We start from the raw sequence: 23107 nt of genomic DNA on the forward strand, positions 1-23107 counted from the left end.
TTGTGGTTGCTCTCACCTACTGAAGATCAAATTATAAGGAAGGGTATTGTGCATGTTAAGCCCTTATAGGGGTTGGACAATGAAACTGAACCACTGGCCATTATTCTGTTTGAGGTTTCATATCTATATATATATAGCAATTCTTCACTGATTGCACATTCCATCAGTAAGAGCAGAGTGTGAAGGTTGAATCGCATTGGGCGCATCTGTGACCAGGACAGCAAGTATTTGTGGTGCATTGAGAGCCTTGGTATGCAGGGTAATGTCAGCATACCACCACGAAGGATGGACCGGATCCAACTGGAGTAGCTGCGGTGGATGTCTGTGTACTGACCCAGATCATATCCAAAAAACATAAATTACAATTAAATATGCACCTCAACTTGCCTGCGGGGTCAGTATTAACGGTCGGGCTGTCAAAGTCAAACCTTTGCTCGCTCATGCCAATGCCAGACGAAGGCTTCAGTGGCCAGCAGCATTTCGGTGTTATTGTCCAACCCTTGTAAGTCACGTCATATTGGATGAGTTTCAGAATGCAGAAATGCCTTAAAAGGCATCGCGTCGTATTTGATCTCACACTAGACAGTGAAAACACTGACTTAACACGTGACTGGGGACGTTCTACCTCGTTTGCTTCTTCCCGTGTCTGAGAGCATGTCTGAGACGTCATGGCTTACGTTTTGGAGACGGATATAAAACAAAAGGGTGTGTTTTTTTTTTTTTAGTTAATGTAGTGGTGAGAAAATAGTTGAATAACAGAATGGAAGTATTTTTTATTTACTCAATGTATTAGAAGTATCCCTCCTGGAAGGAACAAGTACATTTAAAAAAGAAAAAATACATGTGGCACAATGCTAACCCTCCTGCTGCTACTACCTGTGCTATACTGTGCTGTCACTGGTGTCGTGCTGTTTCTCACACTCTCCATTTTCTTAATTCGCCCTGGAGTAGCAATTAAACCAACTGTTATTTTTATAAGCGAAATACTGGCGGTTAAAGAGAGACAAAGGTAGGTGTGGTGAGACAAGGCGAATAGGAGCCTGAGGAGCAGGGGGACGTGTCCCTGGGGGTGGATGGGGGGGGTGGGCTTCATTCACGCTTAATGATGACATCAGGTATGGCAGGTGTGACAGCACCTGTAGGTTCACACAAAAAATGGCCGATGAAGGCTAACTTGTGACGGTCACCCCTCCGAGTGACAAGCTGCCCATTGTAATGAAATTACACGCGCTGAAAGCCAGGTGGCCTTTGCGAACTGCCTGACCCCAGCAGGTGGGGGATGCTGTGATCTGGCTTGGGAAGGGGTGACAAGCTCACCATTAGCGGCACAGAACGGCGTGGTGCGTGTGGGAGGATGTGTTCGTGAGTGTCCACTTGGGGCGAGGACACGCCACGCCACTGTACCTTGGCACACGCTGCACGACTGAATCTGCCCTTCTCACGATTAACCTTCCAGCTGTACATCACAATCAGAAAATGATTTTTTTCGGGCCATGTGCAGGAGAGTTAGCGTTTCAGACTGAGGCCTCACTGAGGCCTGGGTGAGCAGGCCCCTCTTGTCCTGCTCAGTTCGGGGACTGGCTTGGCTCATGAACCGCTGGGTGTGCAACGGTAAACAGCCCCGCCCTTTGCCGATATGAATGCTCTCAAACCGCACGTTTATTTTGTCTTGCAGTCAAAATGTAATCACTCTCTCCTAACCATTCCCCCCCCCCCCCACCTCGCTTTTTAGTCGGTTTTTCCTCAGGATAAATTAGTCACATAAGGACAACACATTCTTTCAAGCACTTGTGTTAAGTTGGATCTCGATTCCGAGTTTCAGTGACTCTCACTTTTCCATGTTTCCCAGGCGACTCTGAGAGTGACGATTGGCCCATGGAGACCGAGGACAAGGGCCTGAAGATGGAGCCGCTCATGGAGGAGGTGCCGGTGCTGCTGCCCACGCTGTCCCTCAGCCTGGCCCCCGAGGGCCCCGCCGACTCCCCGACTCTCACCCGGACAGCGGCGCACTCCCAGCCCGCGCAAGTCAAGGTGATTACCGCTGAGGGGGGGGGCCAACAAGCTGATAACGCCTGTGTGTGCCGTAAACAGCGCTTAATCCACCTGGGCTAAATGTACTGTGGTGGGTTTTTTTAGATGGTTTTTCCATCTTTAATGACAGGTCAAGGAGGATGGTGAGAATCTGAGCCCCAAGATCAAGCTGGAGCCTCATGAGGTGGACCAATTTCTCAACCTCTCCCCCAAAGGTGAGACTTGGGCATCGTAATGTCTAATGGCTTGCGACACCCTGGACCCTTTTAGAAGATGCACCTGCAGTTGCTGTGAAGACACACAGTAAAGTTTAGTACAGGCTCGCTCTTCCAGCGTGTGGGTTCAAAAGGACCGCTCTCCTCTCCCCCAGGCCTGGAGTCTCTCCAGCTGCCCCCCACGCCCCCCAGTTCCCATGGCAGTGATTCCGAGGGCAGCCTCAGCCCCGTACGCCCTTGTGCCCCTGCCAGCCCCACCCAGGCGCAGCCCTCGGCTGCCCTGAAGGCGGCACCACGCGCCTCCTCATCTCTGTCCAACTCGCCCTTGCTGACAGCCCCCCATGTGAGTAGCACTTGCTGTTAAATACTCTGACTAACATGCTCTCCTGTGGATTTCAGCTACTCTGATATAATTTTTTCTAGTTATATCATCCATATAAGTCAGTGCATTAACAGTGTGCCCCCCCCCACCCCCGTAGAAGCTGCAGGGCTCGGGGCCCCTCATGCTAACGGAGGAGGAGAGGCGGACCTTGATCGCGGAGGGCTACCCTGTGCCCACCAAGCTCCCCCTGTCCAAAGCTGAGGAGAAAGCCCTCAAGAAGATCCGCAGGAAGATCAAGAACAAGGTCAATACTGGGCCCGCTCCGTCAGAGCCCCAAAACACACCGTGCTGGAACTGATAGCTTTTTGTTTAACCTGGGAAATTGTCCCCGTTAGATCTCTGCCCAGGAAAGCAGACGCAAGAAGAAGGAGTACATGGATGCTCTGGAGAAGAAGTATGTTGACATCACATGTGAATATGCAGGAATACATTTCACTGCGTTTGTTGTAAGCTTATTGTAGTCAATAACAGCTTCCTCATTGTGGCCAGTTGCTGCCGTGTCACCATCTGTTAGCCTTGTTTTTTGTTTTTTTTTTTTTTACGCTGCAATTCTGCTCATGTCCACAGGGTGGAGACATGCTCCAACGAGAACAGCGAGCTGCGTCGCAAAGTGGAGACTCTTGAGTGCACCAACAAGTGAGTAAACACGGGCGAACCTGGATCTAAACAGACACTTGCGTGTTTATTCGTGACTTGACTGCGTCTCCTCGTTGGCGCCGTGACTAATGCGGTGCTTGTGCCCCGCGCGTGGCTGGAATTTGGCGAGGGCCTTAAAGCGTAGGGCGGTTCCACGGCTACTTGTGAAGTGGGAGGGCAGCGCGAGTTAGAAGGCGTAAGGATGCAAGTGATCGCGCTCTGTGGAAGGGCGTGGCAAGGGAACCGCCGTCTCTTAGCTTCCGCTGGAGAGTGACCCTTAAGTACGGGCGCCCCATGTCTCAGGAATATTTTAGTTAAAACAGTGTTTCATTGTATTTATTTATTCCTCCAAAAGTATTTGGTAATTAACTATCTGGATATCCACACTTTTACGCGGTCAGTCAGTTGCGTTTTGCGGTGAAGCAGCTGAACAACTCCCCATCACGCCTGTACGTACCACCCCCACACCCAGCAATAACACATCCAGAAGCGTCCTTCACTAAAAGTCTGGAGTTACCTTATCAGTAATTGCACATATATCATCTCTAGTTTAATTATTCTTATCTCTAAATTTTTAGCTTTCAGGATATTATATTTTTTATGTGTACTCATTAAATTTTGTTTGTACTACGTTTACCTGTTTGGACTATGTGCAGTGTCTCTGCACCTTGTCTGTTTGGCACTATATGTACATTTGCCTGTGCACTATGTTCTTGCTGCTGTTTGCACCAGAATGTCCCCCTGGGATCAATAAATTGCATCTTAATCTTTATGGGTAAATTTATTAAATGAACAGCAGCAGCTCTCCCAGGGTTCTGAACCTTAACCGTGCTGCCTCCTGCTGGTCCACATGGAAAGATTTGCACTTAGACCCTACTGGCATAATCTTCAGGCGTCCGCAGATTGATGGTAGAGAGGCTTTGCCATACGCCCACGGAGTGGATCAGTAGGTGATGTGTCTGTTAGGGAGCAAGAGGGACATGGAGGAGAACAGAGTGTGCAGCAGACTGCGGCCATCTTTGGACAGGCGGCGTGTAATGACAGCATGGAATTCCTGTTGGGTGACTGGCTGCGTGTGCGCTGTGACTGTACATGCAGAGTCCTGCTCTGACAGTGGCCCCACCTCCCCCCCCCACCCCCAGGTCTCTGCTGCAGCAGCTGCACTCCCTCCAGGCTGTGGTGGCCGGGAAGGTCCCCCGCTCCTGCAGGGTGACGGGCACACAGACGTCCACCTGCCTGATGGTGAGTACCAGGCAGATGACAGACGCACGGCAGAGCGAATACAGCACGCAAGAAGAATCAAGTCGACTCTCTTCAGCGACTAAGAGTTTTTTTAAAAACAGGAGCAAAACATCCAAGTTTTTTTTGATAATTTTCTGTCCTCGTAGAGAAGAGAGGGAGAGAGACTTTTTATATGATTTCTTTGCATCATCTGGGTGTAGCACGTAGAATTCACTAGTGTGTGTCTGTGTGCAGGGTTGCCAACGTCGTGACATTCAGGCTTTCTGACTCTCACATTCACGCAAGAAATCTTACAGCGAATCTGTATTATTCCATTATCAACCTAAAATTAGCTAAATCAAAAGCATTGTTGTAGTTTGCAAACCCTACAGACTATTTACAGTGTAATAAAACTTGCTGTGCAGACTTGTCTCGAATTGAAAATCTCACGCCAGCCAGCTGACCAAAGCTGGCAACCCTGTATGTGGGAGGGAGAGGGAACTTTGTTGTGTGCATCTGTCGGGTTACACAAGGATAAGGTGTCCTGAGGTGAGTGAGTGCTGATCTGGCTCAGCTGTCTTACCGCCCTGTCTGGTGCAGGTACTGGGCCTCTGTTTTGCCGTCTTCCTGGGCAGCTTCTACCAGGGCCTGGGTCCCTGCTCCTCCATTACCAGCACGGGCCTGTCCAGAGACCTCAGCATACAGGAGTCCTACACAGCCACAGGTGAGAGACCTGAAGGGTGGGGTCGGGTGGGGTGGGGGTTTGAACCCATCTCTGCTCAGATACAGAGAAACTGACCATAGGCTGGCAATCGAGCTCCATCTGTTTATAAAAATGTCAGGCAATGACATGCAACAGGACAGATGCTTCCGGTGTGGGAAGTAAGTGATTGATTGATTATCACCTATGTGTTGTGTTAACCATTTTAATGAGACAATAGCTACTTATTATGCAAATGAAGCGTTTGAAAGCCCTCGAGTCAGAGCGTGGGAGAGACTGCGTCCTTCAGAGGTTAGCACTCAGATTTGAATAGGCGTGGAATCGCTTTGCATGGTTTCCATCGGGGGCGGCTGTGCATTAAAAGCAGCGACCCTGACTTGTCTGCTGTGCTGAAATCGGACCTCTTCTGTAAGCGATACCTTTCGGTCTCATTCCCCCTAACCACGCAGTTTCGGTATGCAGACGGACTCCATTGTCCTGACTACCGACCCCCCCCCTAAAAATCTGGGACAAAACTGTGACACAGTCACGCAGCACCCCTAACCAGGCTTCTGATGTGCTTTTGTCCTTCACCTTCCCCTGAGGACAGAGTTGAGGCCTACTGTCTCACCCCCCCCCCAAAACCCTGGCTGAGATTGTGGCAGCGAGGCTGTCTGACTCATTTTTAAATTTTTTTTCCTTCCTTTTTCATTTCCACCTATAAGTGAGAGGGATGGCAGCTTCTGAGCAAGCATTGAGTTAGGGGAGCGTGTATGAATACATCACAGCACCCCTGTCTCTGCACTACCCCCTCCCTCTCCTGAAATCGCTTTAGCAATGGTGGCAAAGAGGACAGCTTCTAGCTCATAAATAAATGAATAGGCTTGCAATTAACTACCGACGGGCGCTGGAGTGTTTGCTCTCGAAAGTCATTATCTGTCATTTTGTGCGATTATCGTCGCCGCGATCGCAAGGCCTCCACGTAGACCCCGTTTACCGCCGCACTGTCTCCCTGGGCGTGTGCCGTGCAGTCGGGGTCTTTGTGGGCCGTGAGACACAGGGGCTAATCAGGAGTGGCCAGAACAAAGAATGCGCTTTGTGAATGTTGCTCTGGGTAGAAGGCATCGCTAGGTGGCGTGATGATGTGGATCGCCATCTCTATCCACAGTGAAATCCAGAAACCTGCTGGGCTATGAGGAGCACAGCGCCCTGGACGAGGCCCCCTCCGGGCTAGCAGGGGATTACCCCGAGCACTGGGACAGACAGATGGATATTATGGCGAGCTGGCGGGCCCAGCAGAAGCAACAGCAGCAGGTGGAGGAGGCAGAGAGGCACAGAGCGGAGCTCCGCCCCCTGGAGCCATTCGTCCACACCAATGACACACATGGCCAGGAGCCAATCCTCATAGACCTGCACCCGCACAGGTGAGGAGCCGGTACAAACCATTGGTCCACACGACCAAGCAGTGCAACTGTATAAAGAAGGACCTTTGTGTGATAAGGAGACATGATTATTGATTCCGCACAGTCCTGCGTGGTGCATATTACCCAGAGGCAGCATTTAATGTTTTTTGCAGACTTAAAAGTTAGTGTAATGAATAACTAGTGCCTAAGTGAGGCCTATGATAATTATGGATGGTGTGCAGACAGATTTTCGGAGGGTAGGGAAGTCTCTAATGAGAAGGTGACCGCGGTACCCGGCTGATTCCTGTACTCGGGGGTGTGAAAGGAGCTGTGTCCATCTGCCCACAGGTCGCTGGAGCGGCGGGAGAACGGCAGCACCAAAGTCATACAGCTGGAGAGGACAGTGAATGAGACGTCCTGAGGTCCATCTGGCCCCTCCCCACCCCAAACCACACCCACCGCAGTACCAGATGCTTACAACTCACCTTATTTATACATTCTCTTTGAATCACGCTCTACATGCGTAGCTACTCTTAATGTGTATTTTATTCCATTCCAACATTAGACGGCAGCCTGTATAACTGCTTAGTTCTCTGTTTTTAGTATATATGCATATAATATTTTTTCCACTCTTCTCCCATTTTGAAGAGGAAGGGAACCTTTTTAATTCACAGGGTAGTTATACTAAACATCTACCCTGCTTGACGTATTGAGGACTCCACCCTGACTTTTGGAGAGTGATCTCGACGAGGGTAGATTCTGCCCTTTTTGATTTGCGGAGCTTTCGATGGAAGCCGCCCCAATCCACGAGAGAAGGACTGCTGCTCTTCCAGAAAGTCAGCGGGCTCGAATCCCACATGCTGTGTTTAATTCTGTTTGTTTTTGTTCTACAAGGGTTGTAGATGACACCAAAGACCCCTGCCCTCCAAGTAATATACAGACTTGATACACACTGAATCTCTTATTGAATATCCCAAGTGGACCATTGCAAAGCTTTTTTTTTTTTGAAAAGTAGTATAAAAATGCTCATTTTCACTGGACCTCCAGCGCAGTCTTAGTATTTTTTGGGTTTATGGTGACTGTGGCTATGTATGCCAGTTTTTCGGTAAAGTCACATGACCATGTGGATGTTCTGGTTCATTTATAATATCCAATCGAATGACGGACAAGTGCTGAAAGGCTCTGGTCTGGTTTCTCACCTTCCGGACTTAGAGCTTTTATCGTGCCTGTTTCATTCTTATGTGGATAGGGAAAAAAAACAACAACTGGTATTACCAAATTGATAGCGAAGTGTGGTATGTGCCATTTCTTCACATTTTTGTTCTTTATTTTGTTTTGAATGCTTCTTAAGTGCGCATGTAAGTTGGCTAATGTGCTCATCCCTTTGTGGCGATGACCACTAGTGATTCGCTAAATCAGCCCATGCGAATCTCTAACGAGCGGTTATAACGTGCCGCCGAGCAGACGCATGAATCTCTCTGCTTTGGCGGTCTAGCAGCTTTCTTCGGGTTACGAGGGCATGGTGAACGGCCCCACCCACCACGGGAAGTTCAATTTCTCCCTGCTAACAGTAGCAACAAATTGGGGTCGACCCTGGTTTCTCTCTACAGTGTATAACTGTATAACCCCCCCACCCCCGGAAGCATCCTGCTGTGAATTGACATGCACTGCCTACCTAATGCTTTATTTATTTCTTTTGTAAATGTAGCATTTTATTTTATTTTGCTTATGGAAATCGGAAATTGGTGCCTTTGGACCCCTGTCCTGGCGGTGCGAATGCACAAACTGCGTTTGAAGTCTGGGGACCGCACGCAGTCACTTGTGGATCCTCAGAAGCCTCCTGTTGCTATATAATTGTCACTGGCTTCTGCTTTGCTATGTTTTTTTCTCCCTCTTTTTTTCCAGAAGTAAATAAATATTTTTCCTTAGTAAAAGCACCTCTGGTGGTGATGTAATTTTTTTATGCATGAGTGTGTTGTCCGTCCATTATCATGAGGATGGACATAAATGTGTGCTGTAACAGTTTGGGGTATAGCTCTTGCAAGTCATTGAAGGCTCTGAGGATATATTCAAATACAGGGTTTAATCGTTTTTAATTGTGATGTACGGGGACAAGGACAAGCCAGCACTCGCTGGCCTGTTCTGAGCTCTGTCGATTTCAAGGAATGTCTCCCGTCTTCCAGAGACCAGGTTTTGGCTTGTCTCTTTCCATTGCGTTAAAATCCAGTGATTAAGTTCGGAATCTTTTCAATTCGCTTCAGAAATGGGTTCTCTGTACAGAAACTCAGGGGCGCTGCCACAGAACACGTCAAATCTGTTCAGTTGAAATCTGCACTCATGACATCGGTCGAATGGAGTCTCTGTGAGTCCATTCGACTTGGGGGCATAAATGTCTAATTTGGTATGTGAGGCGGATCTTTCTGTGCATTTCTGTTGGTCGGTTGTGTCACTTGACTTGAGGAAGGCAAAAAAATGGATGCACACCCAGAACGAATGATCTGACATAAAACAAATATTGCACAATCCAGTTGAACAGACGGGGTAGACATTATCGAGAGCAAATTACATGTAATAATCCGTGGACTATGCCGGTTACAATTTACAGTATATTTTAAGAATAACCTCGAAAACAATTGTCGGAAAGCCAGTTGTGCTCTTCTAAGTACCATGGGCGATGCTTAATAACCTGCGTGACTCTTACGCACTGGGCTTCTGGAGGTCCGTCGGTGTGCACGGATATACGTGGCACGCAGCGAAGAAGCAGGCAGCCCTGTCCAGAGCTAGCAGCAGTCCTGCGGAGCAATCTCGGCAGAGGAAGGCGTAGCGGAGCTTTGGGGCGGCCCGTATCGCACTGGGTCACGGTGTGGAGCGCTGTGCGTGCGCGCGCAGAGCGTCAGGAAGCCCCGCGCGCCCCACTGTATCCACGCCGATGCTGAGCTCGCGGTAGGAGTATCCCACAATGCCCTTGTAGCGGCGGCGCCGGAGATGGATGCTCCTGTTGCCGCGGCTGTGGCTGGCCACCATCGCGACGGCTTGTGCTACCATTTCCAGTCGGCCGTTTCCTTCTGTCCGGCAGGTCTGCTGTGCATGTGACCGTGCGGCGCGGCCGGCGAGAGCAGCCCCGGGCGCGCCGCTACCGTCCCCCGCCGGCAGCAGCTTCACCGTCGCTGCCGCTTCTTGGGGAGGGAAAGCAAGGGGCACACAGGAGGAAGGGGGTCCACTGCTAAAGCATGGACCCCCTGGCCAAGCCTTGCCCTTCACAGGAGGAGAGGGGCTCCCAGGCGTATGGGAATAATAGAGCCGCCTCGCTAGGGGCCACTGGCGGGGAGACGAGCGAGCGGAACCGCGGCAGGGACGAAGCCATGGCCGGCGGGGACACTCTGGGAAGCTTTAACGACACGGACGAGTCCGTGGAGGAGAAGCTGAAGGGTCTGGTGTTTCGGAAGCAGACGTCCTACAGGTAAAGTGAAAGTGCCGGGAAAGTGAGGGGAGAGCGGGGCACCGATACGGGCAGCTCGCCTGCGCAGCTAGCAGGGGGAAATAAGCGGCCGAATAGCGGCACTGTCTGTGATGCTCGGCTGCTTAACTTTCAATCGACCGCTGTATTATTTAAAACCCTCTTTTCGTGCCTATGGGTGTCAGCTGTAACTGACCGGATGTATTGGGCATTTAGCGGCTTTCTAGACCCGCTCCTACCCCAGGAGAGGCGCGCTTATATCCCCGCTTCGGGTCTCGGCATGTAGGGGGGATTTCTCAACGTCTTTGGTGTTCACAGCCTATCCAGTATATTCCCTAAACCGGTCACACCAGGCACACGTTTCCTGACTTGTTAAAACGCGTACGGTGGTGGTTTAATGCGCACCATAGACCCGTTTCGGCACCCGGTTTCCGGGGGGGGGGTGGGTCGCTGTCCAGAAATTCCTTATGGCCCTTTGAACCTATTATGTCCCTGTTACCCCCCGTGGGTGGCTTTGTATGCACTATAGCTGTTAGTTTCATGGTGGTAGGGAGGGGAGGGGAGAGGAGGGGGGTCTGACTTTCCCCGCAATGACTTTGCCCGTGTGGATTCAACTCCAAATGCTTTGACAAAATCCCCGGGCTGAGGGTGCAGCAGCTGCCGGGTCACGCAGCTGGCGGGCGGCCAGGCAGCACAGACAGCAGCCACTGTGCAGATAGCTGCAGGATTCCCCAAGCGAGAAAAAAAACATAACACCAATCGCTATGTAGTCGTTTTTTTTTCTTTTTGATCGTTGAGTTTTGCATGTAAGGCGACGTGTAGGTGGATCCTGGATCCACCCTGCGCCCACATTTGAAATTGCGGCTGAGTGGTGGACGGGCTTGTCATTGTGGGTTTGCTTCCTCAGACCTTGTCCGAACTGCTGCAAACAGCGGTGTTCTCACATACCAAATTCCCGAGAGTAACAAAAAAACCGAAAGGGTCTGCTCTACCATAAAAATCTCTTCCTGATTTGTTTGGGAGGAAACTCATTTTTTTAAATGGTTTATTGCGCAAAATTTGTGGATGTGAGAATGAAGATTGTGGATATTCTGAGCACACGCAGCATGAGATGGTCCATGTTAAGCTCTTACATGTTAGACACATGAGAATACTTGACCAGAAAGCATTTTTCTTTTTGGGTTATTTTCCGAGATCCTTTAGGTTTAATAGGGTAGAGTGGTGAGTCTGTTCAACCAACCCTTCCTTGTTTTGCTGTTGGTCCTAGCTGCGGTCCTGTGGATCTTCTCTCTGTTTGGGTTGCTGTTTATCCGGCCTACCGCTGTCCCTCTCATGGCCTGAGTACCTCACGGACTGAGGAAGTCCACCTCATTGTTAGAATGTAAATACACCCCAGAGGTCTCCTTTCAAATCGTTCATTTTTAACTCTGTCATGCAGCGAAGAGGGGAAATGCCAGCGTGTGGCTTTAACTTTCTAGCCTCGCGAAAATGGCTGCACCAAACATGCGTGGATGCGAACCGAAACGGAATGAGGGGGAATGGAAACCGCATTTTGGGCTGCGCATCGAACCAACGCTCGCTCTTCGGATTTTAAAATTCACCTGGTGAAACAAGTACAGTTAAAAAGGCCCGGCACATTTTCTGTGGAGCAGAAGCGGTGAAGCTTTGAGGTGGGATGTGGGCTCACAGAGTGAACAAGGGAGAGAACGAGAGAGAGATGGAGAGAGATTTAGAGGGAGAATCTGCCAGGCTAGGAGTTCCCTCTACTGGGTCTCGTGGTCTCTGACTCTTCAAACCCCAGCTTTGCATCTCAGGGTCAAAATCTCTATTTCTACCTCCCCTTTGAACACTTTGCAGTCAGATTACAGACTCTAGTAGATTCTCAGTCCTTACTTATGTTAATTTTTAATAAATGGTATCTAAGGAAGCCATGGTTGGATTTTTAATCAGGTGGAGGAGAACGGACCGGTAACCCTGTCAGCCATACAAAGAACAGATGAATTTTTAGGCCTAAACGTCTGCAGATAATCCGGATTGCGGATTCTGTATCGCTGACACATTTTCCTGTCTGTCCGTAGATATGATGCAGTGTTATTTTATTTATTTATTTATTTAGACACAGCCTGTGATAGGCTGGCAGTTAGAGGGGGGTGGGCCAGTGGCTCTGTCCGTAGTTGGCTGCTGAGCATGTCAGATACCAGCTCTTGACCGCGCCCTGACCATACTTTAGGTGGACTACAGAGGAAACGGCCCCACCTCTGAGGCAGCAGTTACATAATATCTGCTACGAAGAATAAAAAAAGTTCCTTCAAGGAAGATACCGAAAATCTAGATGTATATCATTTCATAAAGTATAAATGAAGTAGGCTAACTGTTAATGTAACAATATTTTTGTTGTGTACTACGTTTCCTCAATACGAATTTGGCGTTTTGTTTAACAAGTGTTGTACTTAAAATGCGTGGTCTGATAAATCTTTATAATAATTTTTTCAAAGATATTTGCTTAGTATGTTTTTTTTTTTTTTTTTTTTTAACAAATTTCAGACCTGTGGTAAAAGTAACAGGAACAAAGGATATGTTAATCAGTTCTGGGGTTTGATATTTCATATAAAGGAAGGATTACTAGTTTTTATGTTAGCTGTAAGCATGGATTACATTGGAGATTTTGTGTGGTCATGGTGGTTCTCTATGTGGATAGGGATTGTCTTTGTTTGTGTGTTTGTGTGTGTTTGTGTGTTTGTGTGTGTGTGTGTGTGGTGGGTTTCCTGTGCCTTATATGTGTGACCATTTGTATAGGTGATGGATGGGCGTGTTATAGGTGTGTATGTGGGAGTTTAGGTGCGTGGGTCCTGGTAGGATGAGTCATGTGGGAACTTGGCTGAAATCGTTATGAGGCTGACACCTTCTTTCCTAGCTCATCTTCCTACATGTGAAATTAGCCAGCCTTAGCTATATTTTTAACTGTTCTGTTAGCTGGACGTCTGATTAGCCATGCCCTTAGCTATTCTGTTAGCCATCCTGTTAGCTGGACGTCTGATTAGCCTTGCCCTTAGCTGTTCTGTTATCCGTCCTTTCAGATGGGCGTCTGATTCGCCATGCCCTTAGCTGTTCTGTTATCCGTCCTTTCAGATGGGCGTCTGATTCGCCATGCCCTTAGCTGTTCTGTTAGCCATCCTGTTAGCTGGACGTCTGATTAGCCTTGCCCTTAGCTGTTCTGTTAGCCATCCTTTTAGCTGGGTGTCTGATTAGCCATGCCCTTAGCTGTTCTGTTAGCCATCCTTTTAGCTGGGCGTCTGATTAGCCATGCCCTTAGCTGTTCTGTTATCCGTCCTTTCAGATGGGCATCTGATTCGCCATGCCCTTAGCTGTTCTGTTATCCGTCCTTTCAGATAGGCGTCTGATTCGCCATGCCCTTAGCTGTTCTGTTAGCCATCCTGTTAGCTGGACGTCTGATTAGCCTTGCCCTTAGCTGTTCTGTTAGCCATCCTTTTAGCTGGGCGTCTGATTAGCCATGCCCTTAGCTGTTCTGTTAGCCATCCTTTTAGCTGGGCGTCTGATTAGCCATGCCCTTAGCTGTTCTGTTAGCCATCCTTTTAGCTGGGCGTCTGATTAGCCATGCTGTTAGTCGTTCTGTTAGCCGTCTTTTTAGCTGGGCGTCTGATTAGCCATGCCCTTAGCCATTGTTAGCCATCTGTTTAGCTGGACGTCTGATTAGCCATGCCCTTAGCCTTTCTGTTGCTATTCCGATAGCTGTACCGCTATCCATGCCCTGAACTGTACCTTTCACTGTTCTGTTATCCATCCTGTTAGCTGGGCGTCTGATTAGCCATGCCTATATCTGCACTGTTGCTATTCTAATTGCTGTCCCACTGTCCATGCCCTGAGCTGAACCTTTCACTGTTCTGTTATACCATTCGTTAGCTTTCCCGTTAGCCATCTGTTAGCTGTATTGGCACATCGACACAATGACTGCATTGACATTGTGTCCAGGTAGGTGCTGTGTCCTGTCAGAGAGTCTGGGAATCTCATGTCCAAACAGTGAAAGTGAGACTGATTTCTGACGGAAAGCTATCAAAAGGGGCACTCTGCTGTAAAATGAGCGTTTTTCTTGTTTGGCACAACCTCCGTAATTGGCTGCCGACTCGTGTTAATGACATGGCTGTGCTTGTGAAACTGGCTTCCCCTTTTTTTGGAAGCTAAAGAGTTTCGTTATGAAAATAACTGTAATCATTTTACGACGTGGTTAGCGCTGAGCTGGCATGATTGAACAGGCCCATCTTTTCTACCAGTAGATATGGGTGTTAGTATACTACATTAGCTGGTTACCGGCTGGGCTTTAGGTTAGGTGCTATTAGCTGTTAGTATGAAGTGTCGTGGGGGTGCTGGGTGTAAGGGATGCAGTGGTGGCCTGTGGGAAGCAGTTTATTGTCAAACACATAAAAACAATTCCATGAAGACTGTTTGAGAATCCAGAGCAGTAGTGATGGTCTACTTACTGCCCATCATGCTTCTCTTAGCAGTAACACAGTCTGATATTGCACACTACTGGGGTTGTACAAGGCTATTTCTTTTTAAGTATATGCCTAAGAGGATTTTCTCTTTCCCTTGATAACCCCCCCCCCCCCAAGTTATTCCCTTCCAACTCGAGTGTCCTTGTCCCTTGCATTTGGGTCAAGGCTTACACGCGTCATCCCAGGACAGTATTGGTTTGTGCACTTGGAACCTGGACCCAGAAATTGTCGATTTGAGTCTTGTCTCAATCCTGCTGTGTCACCTTTCAGTGACATTATTAACATGAATTGCTTCAGTAGAAATATCCATCCATCCTTCCATCCATCCCTCTTATCCTGTACAGGGTTGCAGTTTAGTATCCATTTGGAAGTATCGATTTTCAGTGACATACGTCCAGGAAACCTATGAAAGGCCTTCTCTGTGATTGGCCTTTTGCTTTAATATTTGTCAGTGTGACTCACAAGCATAAATAAATTCAAATAAAATTCAAAGAAACAGAATATTTGCTCCGTGGCCAAACATATTCAAATGCCCATAAAATATGGTGTTCCAAGGAAAAGCAAAAAAAAAACAAAGGAATTAAACCTTTAAAAAATGTGATTTTTTGAAGGCTTGTTTCCAAGAATATCCACACATTAACAACCTTACCGTTTGAAAGATTCACTATGGAAACCGAATGTGTTTGAATTAACCCGGTTGTACTTTGCCACGAGAAGAAGGGCTCTGTGTTTTCTTGAACTGAGTAGGTAAATTAGCTCCTGAGAAGTAATCAAGATGAGTTTGACCTTGCCAGCCCTATGAGCCCAGCGGCCGACAGAGTAGCATCAGCGATTGGATGCTGCCGGATGGTAAAGTCTTCATTTTTTGGGTTAAATGCAGAGGGCAGAAGGTGTGACTTGAAACGTGCAAAGAGGATCTCCCGGGTGTACTTTGCTGTCCTCATTCCCCCTCCCCCCATCCTCGGGCAGAGCGCTCTGCATTAAAATGGAGAACGGCACCCCACGGAACACAAGTCGTGTCCTGCCGTCAGGCTCTGGCTCAGCCTCAGCATCAGGATCTACGTGCCGTCTTCCATGCTCAGTACACAGGGCTTTTTGCCTAAACAAATTGCCCATGCCTCTGCCAGGAGGAGGACAGGGAGTCTCAGCACCAAGGTGGCACACCTGCCACTGGAAATGCTGGGATGCGTGCGATTGGCTGATTTCCCCACCCCATCCTGCTGGCACCTCCACCCCTGGGTCGTACCACAACATTTCTGACATGTTTCCAAAGTGTCAAGCTGGCACAAACCAAGAACAATTCCAACTTAAGCGTTAATTGTAATTAGCAGATAGTTTATTTGCCTTAATTTAACCAGGGTGTCTTGATTAGCTCCCAGGTTCCCCTTCTTATCCTGCTGTGTTTATGGAATCGTTTGGGGTTTAAGGCCCCTGTTTATGGACTTTCCTCTGTTTTAGGATAGCAGATTATAGCCAGGAGTTCACTTTCTAAAGGCTTTCCTAAAGGACGGGCAGAATAGTAAGCAGATGAGTAATATGCAGATCTGCTCGCCATGCGAACGTTTTTGGATTGGAAAACAGCGAGTTCAAGAGTCTTTATTTTGTCCGTTTTTTTCTGCCTGCCCTCAGCGTGTTCTCATTTATCTTAGGGCCTTTTGAAAACCTTCACTGAGACAGAATAGAGCCTCTGCTGCCTGAAGCAGGTCGTGGTACAGATTTCCTTGGCTGTCACTGTTGATATAGTTTCTGCTTTATTGTTTATGTTCCTTCTCCTGTGACTGAAGCCATATGACAGAACTGGGTCAAGGGGCAGCCCCTGGACAGAGACTCTGTCTCTGCCATAATATGGGTGACTGAGTCAGACGGTCCGGAACCGACGGATTGAACCGCCCTTCGGTCTGTCGCATTCAGGAATAGCCAAGGATCTGTCCGCGACATCCTGTGGAGAAGGGCCTGGAAGGGAAACCAGTGGTTTGAGGGAAAATGTTGTATGTCTCAGCAGCTGGTACTGGGAATGTGCTGCAGGTGCTGGACAATACCATCCTGGTACACGTTTGGGCATCACCTGTATGCCAGTCAGTCCGCCCAAAAGTGGGCTATCATTGTATTCCTGCTTCCAGCTGGGGCTCCTTTTCCTGGTGTCATTTTCCTGACTAAGGAGTACAGCTGCCATGTAATCCAAGTGGCCTGTATATGGGCCGTGCCCAGAGACCCGATTCCATAGGTCCTGTCTGTACCAGGCCTGGCAGGGCCTTTCAAACATCAGTAAAGGACAGTTTGCCTATCGCTATTCCAAATAGAATAGTGATTCTTTATTAATTCCTGTGGGGATATTGGGGTCTTCGCCTACCCCGTTTTGCTCCTTATGAAACACACAGATACACGTGCAGGTGAGAGCAAGCTGGGGGGTCACAACACAGTGCTTTTAAGCAACTGGGGCTAAGGGCCTTGCTGAAGGGTCCAACGGTGGCATCACTCTGCTTGCCACTGGATTTGCACCAGTAACCTTTGATTTTACAGACAATGGGCCCTAGCATGCAGAACTACACATCACTCTTCGCTGGAGCCTTGCATCTTTACCGGACATTGTAAACATGTGACCACAACGCAAAAGTTCCATTTACGCTGACTTCAGTGTTAGTGGTCTGTGGCGTCCCAGCAGTCTGTCGAAACTAGCAGAGAGAGGGGAGGTTAGCAATGTTATCCGTGTCCAGACAGAAAGGGCGAGATCTTCCTAGATAAATCCGGTTCAGACTGAGACAAAATGTACCTGGCTTTGCTCCTCTCAGCTGCTCCATCATTCCGCCAAATCTGCGGTTATACTGTTAGGGAAGAGGCTGCCTCAGCTGATGATAGATGTGAGTCCAGAAGCTGTGGCCGAATAACCTGTGCCTTATGACGGGCTTGCAGAACTCTGGTGTGCGCCCGGATCGAGCAATTAATCTCAGCAAACACTTTTATCAGGAATCACTTTCGGACGAATCCTCATTAGTGCTGCAACTCCCCTGCTGTGGGACTGGAGGTGGCTTGGGGGTCTCTCTCTTCCCCTCTCTGATAATGGCCGTGGCTTCACTGGCGGACTCATTAGCTGGATGATACAGTCAATTAGGCAAGAGGAAGCTCAGGTGGAAATGGAGAAGATCAGGCCCATCGCCTGATCCAGCGCAGCCAGAGCTGGCCTGTATTAACCTCGCCGTTGCCCTGGGAACGCTCTTGGGATAACAGATCTCTGGTCTTGCCTAACCTACGGTACGTTGACAACATGTACCGGCGGCATATGGTAAAAATAAATAAAATAAAATCAGAAAGGTACTTTTCCAAGAAAGACGTAAAGAGCGATCCAATATTTGGTTAAACGTATAACTGATGAAATTGATTTGAGTTTGGTATAAGTGCATTGAGGAAGTAGTGTTGCCCCATTTGGCCTTCGGTTCATGACTGTCAAGAAAGAAGAAGGAGCGAGAGACGGGTGGTAGTGGCGTGAAAATGTCACGCTCTGAAGAACGAAGTGAGAAAGCAAATTTTTTTTATCGGACGGTGGAGTATGCCTGAGTATGCCTAACCCTCCCAACTCCTCGTTGTCCCCCGCCGGCGCATGCGTCCTTTTTCGGAATCGGAGTCGGACAGTTGCACCCCTTGGGCCTGGTTGTTGTGTAACGGCGAGCAGTTCACCAGGTCCTCTGAACCTGGCATGACAACAGCGGGTGACTTCTGGGCGTCTCGCATGACAGAGGGCGGATTTAGCTTTAACTCACCCCTCCTCTGTTGTTTTTTTTCCATGCGTATCTATTTCAAGTAGCAGATCTGTCTTTTGAGTAGATGTGGGGTCGGTATGCCCCCGCCCCCCACAAAGCTCCCGGTGGCTCCGCTGTGGGGGGGGGTTAATTATGGAGGAGCTGGCAATCGTGCCGAGCGGAGGTGGAGGAGGATCAGTCACTACGGGGGCCACCATCCTGACAGCCTCTGACTGATGAAGCAGCCGCCGCATGTCGATTCACGGTCAGGTCAAAGATTTCTGCTGGTTCTGCTGATACCTGCACGTGTGATGCAGCCATGCATGCATGCATGCAGAGTGACACAGGAGTCCTCATACACTGATACACACCAACATGTAGCCAATGGATCTGGAGGGACCCGGTGGCTGCCATCAGACCAACTGAGATCGAAGTGCTGGGAAAAAAAAGTTCTGCTGTGCGCTTGTCTCAGCCAAACCCGGCAGTGTGGGAAAAGCACAGGGGAACCTTCTGGAACATTCCAATGTAGGTGTATATTTAAAAACCATGGTGACATTAAGGGCTCTGTGTGCCGCGGTGCTGCTTCCTGGGGTTTTCTGACACGCTGGCAGGTACCAGCACCACTTTTGAAGGAAAAAAGGGGGTTTTGGCATGGGGCTCCGTGAGAAATTCTGCTCTGTTTCTGCTTGCAGCGTGTAGCGGCGAATCAGGAGGGAATGAGAGGGAGAGAAAGAGAGCGTTCTATTTTTAAAAGAAGGCCGCAAGTGTTGGATCCCAGCAAAGGGCTGTGGTGGGGAGCCACACCGCCCACGGTCGCTCTCCTCGTGCAGCAGCCTGAACGTGGGCCAGTGAGAAGGCGGGGAGAGTACGACCCCCCCCTCCCCCCAAATGGCGAAGAAGAACGGCCATGATAGCGAGGCGTGCGCTACAGTGCTGTTAAGTTGGCTGCTCAGAAGTCAGGACAGATACCAGTGTGGCTCACCTGCGTCGTCTCCTGCCTGCTGCTTGCCGATTCACCCACAATGCAGTTCTCGCTCGGTCAGAGGCAGCTGTTCTGTTTTTCTGATTTTCTTTTCATTTCTTTTTTTTTTCTGCGCTGTTGACGTGACTCAGATGATATCTTGGTGGATTTTACGATTATCTAATTCCGAGTCATGAGTCAAGTAACCCCCCCCCCCCCCCACTAGTGGTCGACCATCTCAGTGGTCGATGTAAGACGATGAGAATGAGGAGAGGTACAAAGAAGCAGGGCGGAGGAGAAGAAGAGAAGAGAGAATTGCACATGTATCACCATAGAGGTGATGCAATGGAGGCCAAAGTTCAAGCCCCCCCCCCCCCCCACATCCCAAGCTTTGCTGCATCTGACCACAGGGGCTGATCATGTAAACAGCCTCCCCCCCCAGCCCCTTCCCTCCTGAGGGGAGTGTGGTTTCCTGACCTCGGCCAACAGACGGAAAGCGTTTGCATTGTGTGTCGTCTGTGGCTCCGTGGTGGTACAGTGCTCTGTCTCATGGCGCCGCTTTCCTTCCCCACGCGGAGAACGCCGGCCGCTCCCCGTATCGCGCGTGGAGTTCAGACCCAATTAATAAGGAGCAGGTGAGTCAGCAGCACAGAGGCGGGGGGGCGGGAGGCGGCCTGCTCACTCCTCTCTCTGTTACTGCACGGTCACTCCATCCCCATTTATTGCTCCTGAATTCAATTATAGAATGATGCTGTTTTTTTTTTTTTTTTTTAAACCGGGGGGGGGGGGGGGGGGGGCAGTTTCGTCATAGTAATACTGTGTCACTTCTCAGAAAGCAGGAGACCCTAAATTTAAATAAATTGGGAAGGAAGTTGGATTCAGGTTGCCATGGCAGCCCCTTCCTGATCCCCCCCCCCGACACACATGCCCGCGTACTTTCCTCTCCCTCGTTTCTGTATCCTCCTCATCTCCCTTCCTCTGTGGTCCAGTGTGGGTGTGGGCGGCCTGGACCTCGTCACCCCCCATGTAGTGTGTGCATGTGCTGTGTGACACGGTTCTGAGCGTGCACCCCTGTGCGCGTGCCCCCCCTCCGTGAGTGGGTGTGCGTTTCTTGGCGACCCCGTGGACCTTGCGTGCTTGACGGCTGAATTTCACCGTGCGCCTTCCTTCTATTGTCAGCTGTTCTCTGTGGGGTGCAGAGGGCACAGCTGCTCTGGGGGGGCAGGTCTTGTTGCTAGGGGTGGAGCTTGTCGTTGGGAATGGGGCTCCGCCTCTACATCCCCTGCCCGCTAGACCCCGCTAATAGCCACGCCTCCAGTGACACCGGCCCTGGCCTGCAATGCTAACGCCCTGTCATTTCCTGCTGTCGTTATAGGAATTAAGTGGCTCTTAACCGCTGGGACAGTTTTTCCTTGAAACATTTTAACCAGAGCGATCTGTGGGGAGTAGAGGCTAGCGGACGCACTGGGGTCATGCCTGGAGACATGCTGTTAGGCTTCCCTATGCCCCCCCACCCCCCCGGTTAGGAGGGCCACTAATTAGGGGGAAAGGAGGCACGCAGGAGCGCATCAGAGAGCATGCAGGACATGTGGGGTGAACGCGGACAAAACGGGCACATTGCTCACCACCACCCCCCCCCCCCCACCTGGCCTCCTGCTAATCATAAAAGCACACTGTGTCCTCTTCCTTGTCCCCTGGCTCTTTATGCTCGTACAGATGAGCTTTGCGTTCCATTGGCTGTCCCCCCCCCCCCCCAATCTAACAGTTTTCTCACATGTTTAGTTATTGATTGTCTGTTTGTCCTTTTGCCTACCTGTTGTTGACTGGTTGTGTGCATCCTTGTGTACTCAGTCCTTCCTTCTGCGTGTCCTAATATGGTAAATTTATGGCTGGTGGTGCACTGAGGGGCGGTGCCACCCGTGCTGTTTCCATTACCGGTGGTGGACGCTGTTTTCACAGGAAGTCAGCCTGTCACTTAAAAACCCAGAGCTGATGAGTCAGCAGCATCTCAGACATCTGCACTGTTTTCTGGTTTTTAAATCTAACAGCACTTTCCCTTGCGTTCCACATCCGCTGCTGTCTGCGCTTCCGCGTATTAAACGGGGCAGAGAACACACAGATAATTAAGATCATTCAGAGTGAAGCTGATTATTACATCAAGTGACACGACTGGAAGCTGTAACGCTGCTGGTGCTGTTAAGGATGACTAATGCGCAGTGACATTTGGAAATGACCTCCGTGAGGGAGTTTTGTGTGAGTGTGTGTGTGTGTATGTGTGTGTGTGTCTTTCCTGTTCCCAATTTTTCCCGAGACTCTGTCTTGCCCTGAAGGCATCGTCCCAGATTTGCGGCCAATCGCAGGCCCTCTCAGGCGCCTGGGGCGACCCTACATTGGAACGACCCCCCACACCAAGCGTTTCCATGGTGATAGCCATCACTCACGCTGCTCCTCAGTTTGGTTGGAGCGGAGCCCTGTGGGAGTGGGGAGGGGGTGGCTGGGGGGGTGTATCAGGATGTTAGTGCTGCTTTCCCATTCCCAATGGGCTGGTCCTCCATCTCCCCGTCAGCTTGGTCACTGGCCTCGATGCAGCTGCGTTCCCGGCGCCGCATGCGGCTAAAACGCAGTGGATGCCCCCCCCCCACAGCCTGGCCTTCCTGGGGAGTCTGAGCCCTTACTCACGGTGTTTACTTCAGCACCAGCCTTAAATGGAGTTTGTTCTCTATTTAACTCGGTTAGTGTGGTGTGCTAAAAACAGACCTGGTATCCGGCAGCGTGACCTGGTTACGCCCGCATGTGTCCCTGTTTACCTGCGAGCTGCATCTGCATGCTGCGAGCGTGACTCAGCTGCATGTGCTGATGAGAGGCCCGACTTCCCTTTCTAACCACTTCCACTGTATCATTACTTAATCTGGTAGGATCCCTTTCGGGTTCCTGCACTCGGTTGGTTGGGTCCAGTTGGTGATGTAGTGGCTAGCATGACATGTCAAGTTGTGACCTGGGTTAGATTCTCAGTCAAAGCAGCCTATATAGGTGCAGTGTTTGGCTCAGTGTGTTTGGCCTATGATCAGAAGGTCGCCAGTTCGAGTCCCATGACTGGCAGTGATTTCACCTACGCACCCTTGATAAAGGCCTTTGGGGCTGACCCTGATTTCAAAAAATATATGTCACTTTGGATAAAAGCATCTGCTAAATAAATGTCAATATACACTTGAATTTGTGCACATTTGGACAGGAAGGTGGTCAAGGCATAAGAGAAGCACCGGCTGGTCAGAGCCCGACATGCGATCACTGGCCGTCTGCGAGGAGAGAGCCCAGCATCGCCAGGCTGAAGACGCGGCTTTGGAAGACGCAGCCTCTGCATAACAGGGACACATTGGGCCAGATTGGGGGGGCTGAATGCTGAGAACAGGAATGTCAAGGCCAAGCCCCCCCGCAAACTGGCACTCTCTGTGTCTGTGTTATGCTGTGGTTCTTTGCATTGGCTGTTTCCCAATCCGAATGTAAACAGTACAATTCGTTGCAGTGGGAGACGTCAAACACAGCGCCTCCTGCTGGTGCCCTCGCCGGCCTAGCCGCCAGCCAAACACAGCGCTTTCCTGCCAGAAGTGATGGGTGGGGAGGCATCGGCCTACTTAGCTGTATTGTCGATAGAGATGGGGGGGGGGGGCATTGGATCCGCACACAGATGCTCCTCCATGACATTAGCAGGGTTGATTGGAGCATTGTGGCTCCTCTGCGAATGAAGCTGGTGCGTTTTGGTTGTAGCCTGCGCCACGAGTCATCACTGTGTGTGTGTGTGTGTGTGTGTGTGTGTGTGTGTGTGTGTGTGTGTGTGGGGGGGGGGGGGGGGTGCTTT

General features: G+C 49.9%; 2 protein-coding genes across 6 annotated transcripts in view; both read left to right on the plus strand.

Annotated features, from left to right (window-relative positions):
• Positions 1 to 8525, plus strand: part of creb3l2 (cAMP responsive element binding protein 3-like 2) — a 20645-nt gene extending 12120 nt beyond the window's left edge. The window contains exons 3-12 of the mRNA XM_023841359.2: positions 1850 to 2031; positions 2162 to 2246; positions 2402 to 2589; positions 2726 to 2872; positions 2964 to 3022; positions 3196 to 3264; positions 4407 to 4506; positions 5086 to 5209; positions 6354 to 6609; positions 6937 to 8525. Coding sequence (XP_023697127.1) covers positions 1850 to 2031; positions 2162 to 2246; positions 2402 to 2589; positions 2726 to 2872; positions 2964 to 3022; positions 3196 to 3264; positions 4407 to 4506; positions 5086 to 5209; positions 6354 to 6609; positions 6937 to 7009 — 1283 coding nt within the window. The 3' untranslated portion in view covers positions 7010 to 8525. The remainder of the gene's footprint in view (positions 1 to 1849; positions 2032 to 2161; positions 2247 to 2401; positions 2590 to 2725; positions 2873 to 2963; positions 3023 to 3195; positions 3265 to 4406; positions 4507 to 5085; positions 5210 to 6353; positions 6610 to 6936) is intronic.
• Positions 8526 to 9020: 495 nt separating this feature from the next.
• Positions 9021 to 23107, plus strand: part of dgki (diacylglycerol kinase, iota) — a 44343-nt gene continuing 30256 nt past the window's right edge. For 2 of the 5 annotated variants that reach the window (XM_023841350.2, XM_023841351.2), the window contains exon 1: positions 9026 to 10048. In XM_023841350.2, the coding sequence (XP_023697118.1) occupies positions 9819 to 10048 (230 nt within the window). In that variant the 5' untranslated portion in view covers positions 9026 to 9818. Of the gene's footprint in view, positions 10049 to 23107 lie in introns of all 5 variants that reach the window. The other 3 variants (XM_023841349.2, XM_023841347.2, XM_023841348.2) reach the window with 3 other exon arrangements.

This window comes from Paramormyrops kingsleyae, chromosome 3, assembly GCF_048594095.1.
Source record: "Paramormyrops kingsleyae isolate MSU_618 chromosome 3, PKINGS_0.4, whole genome shotgun sequence".
Classification (NCBI taxonomy): Eukaryota; Metazoa; Chordata; class Actinopteri; order Osteoglossiformes; family Mormyridae; genus Paramormyrops; species Paramormyrops kingsleyae.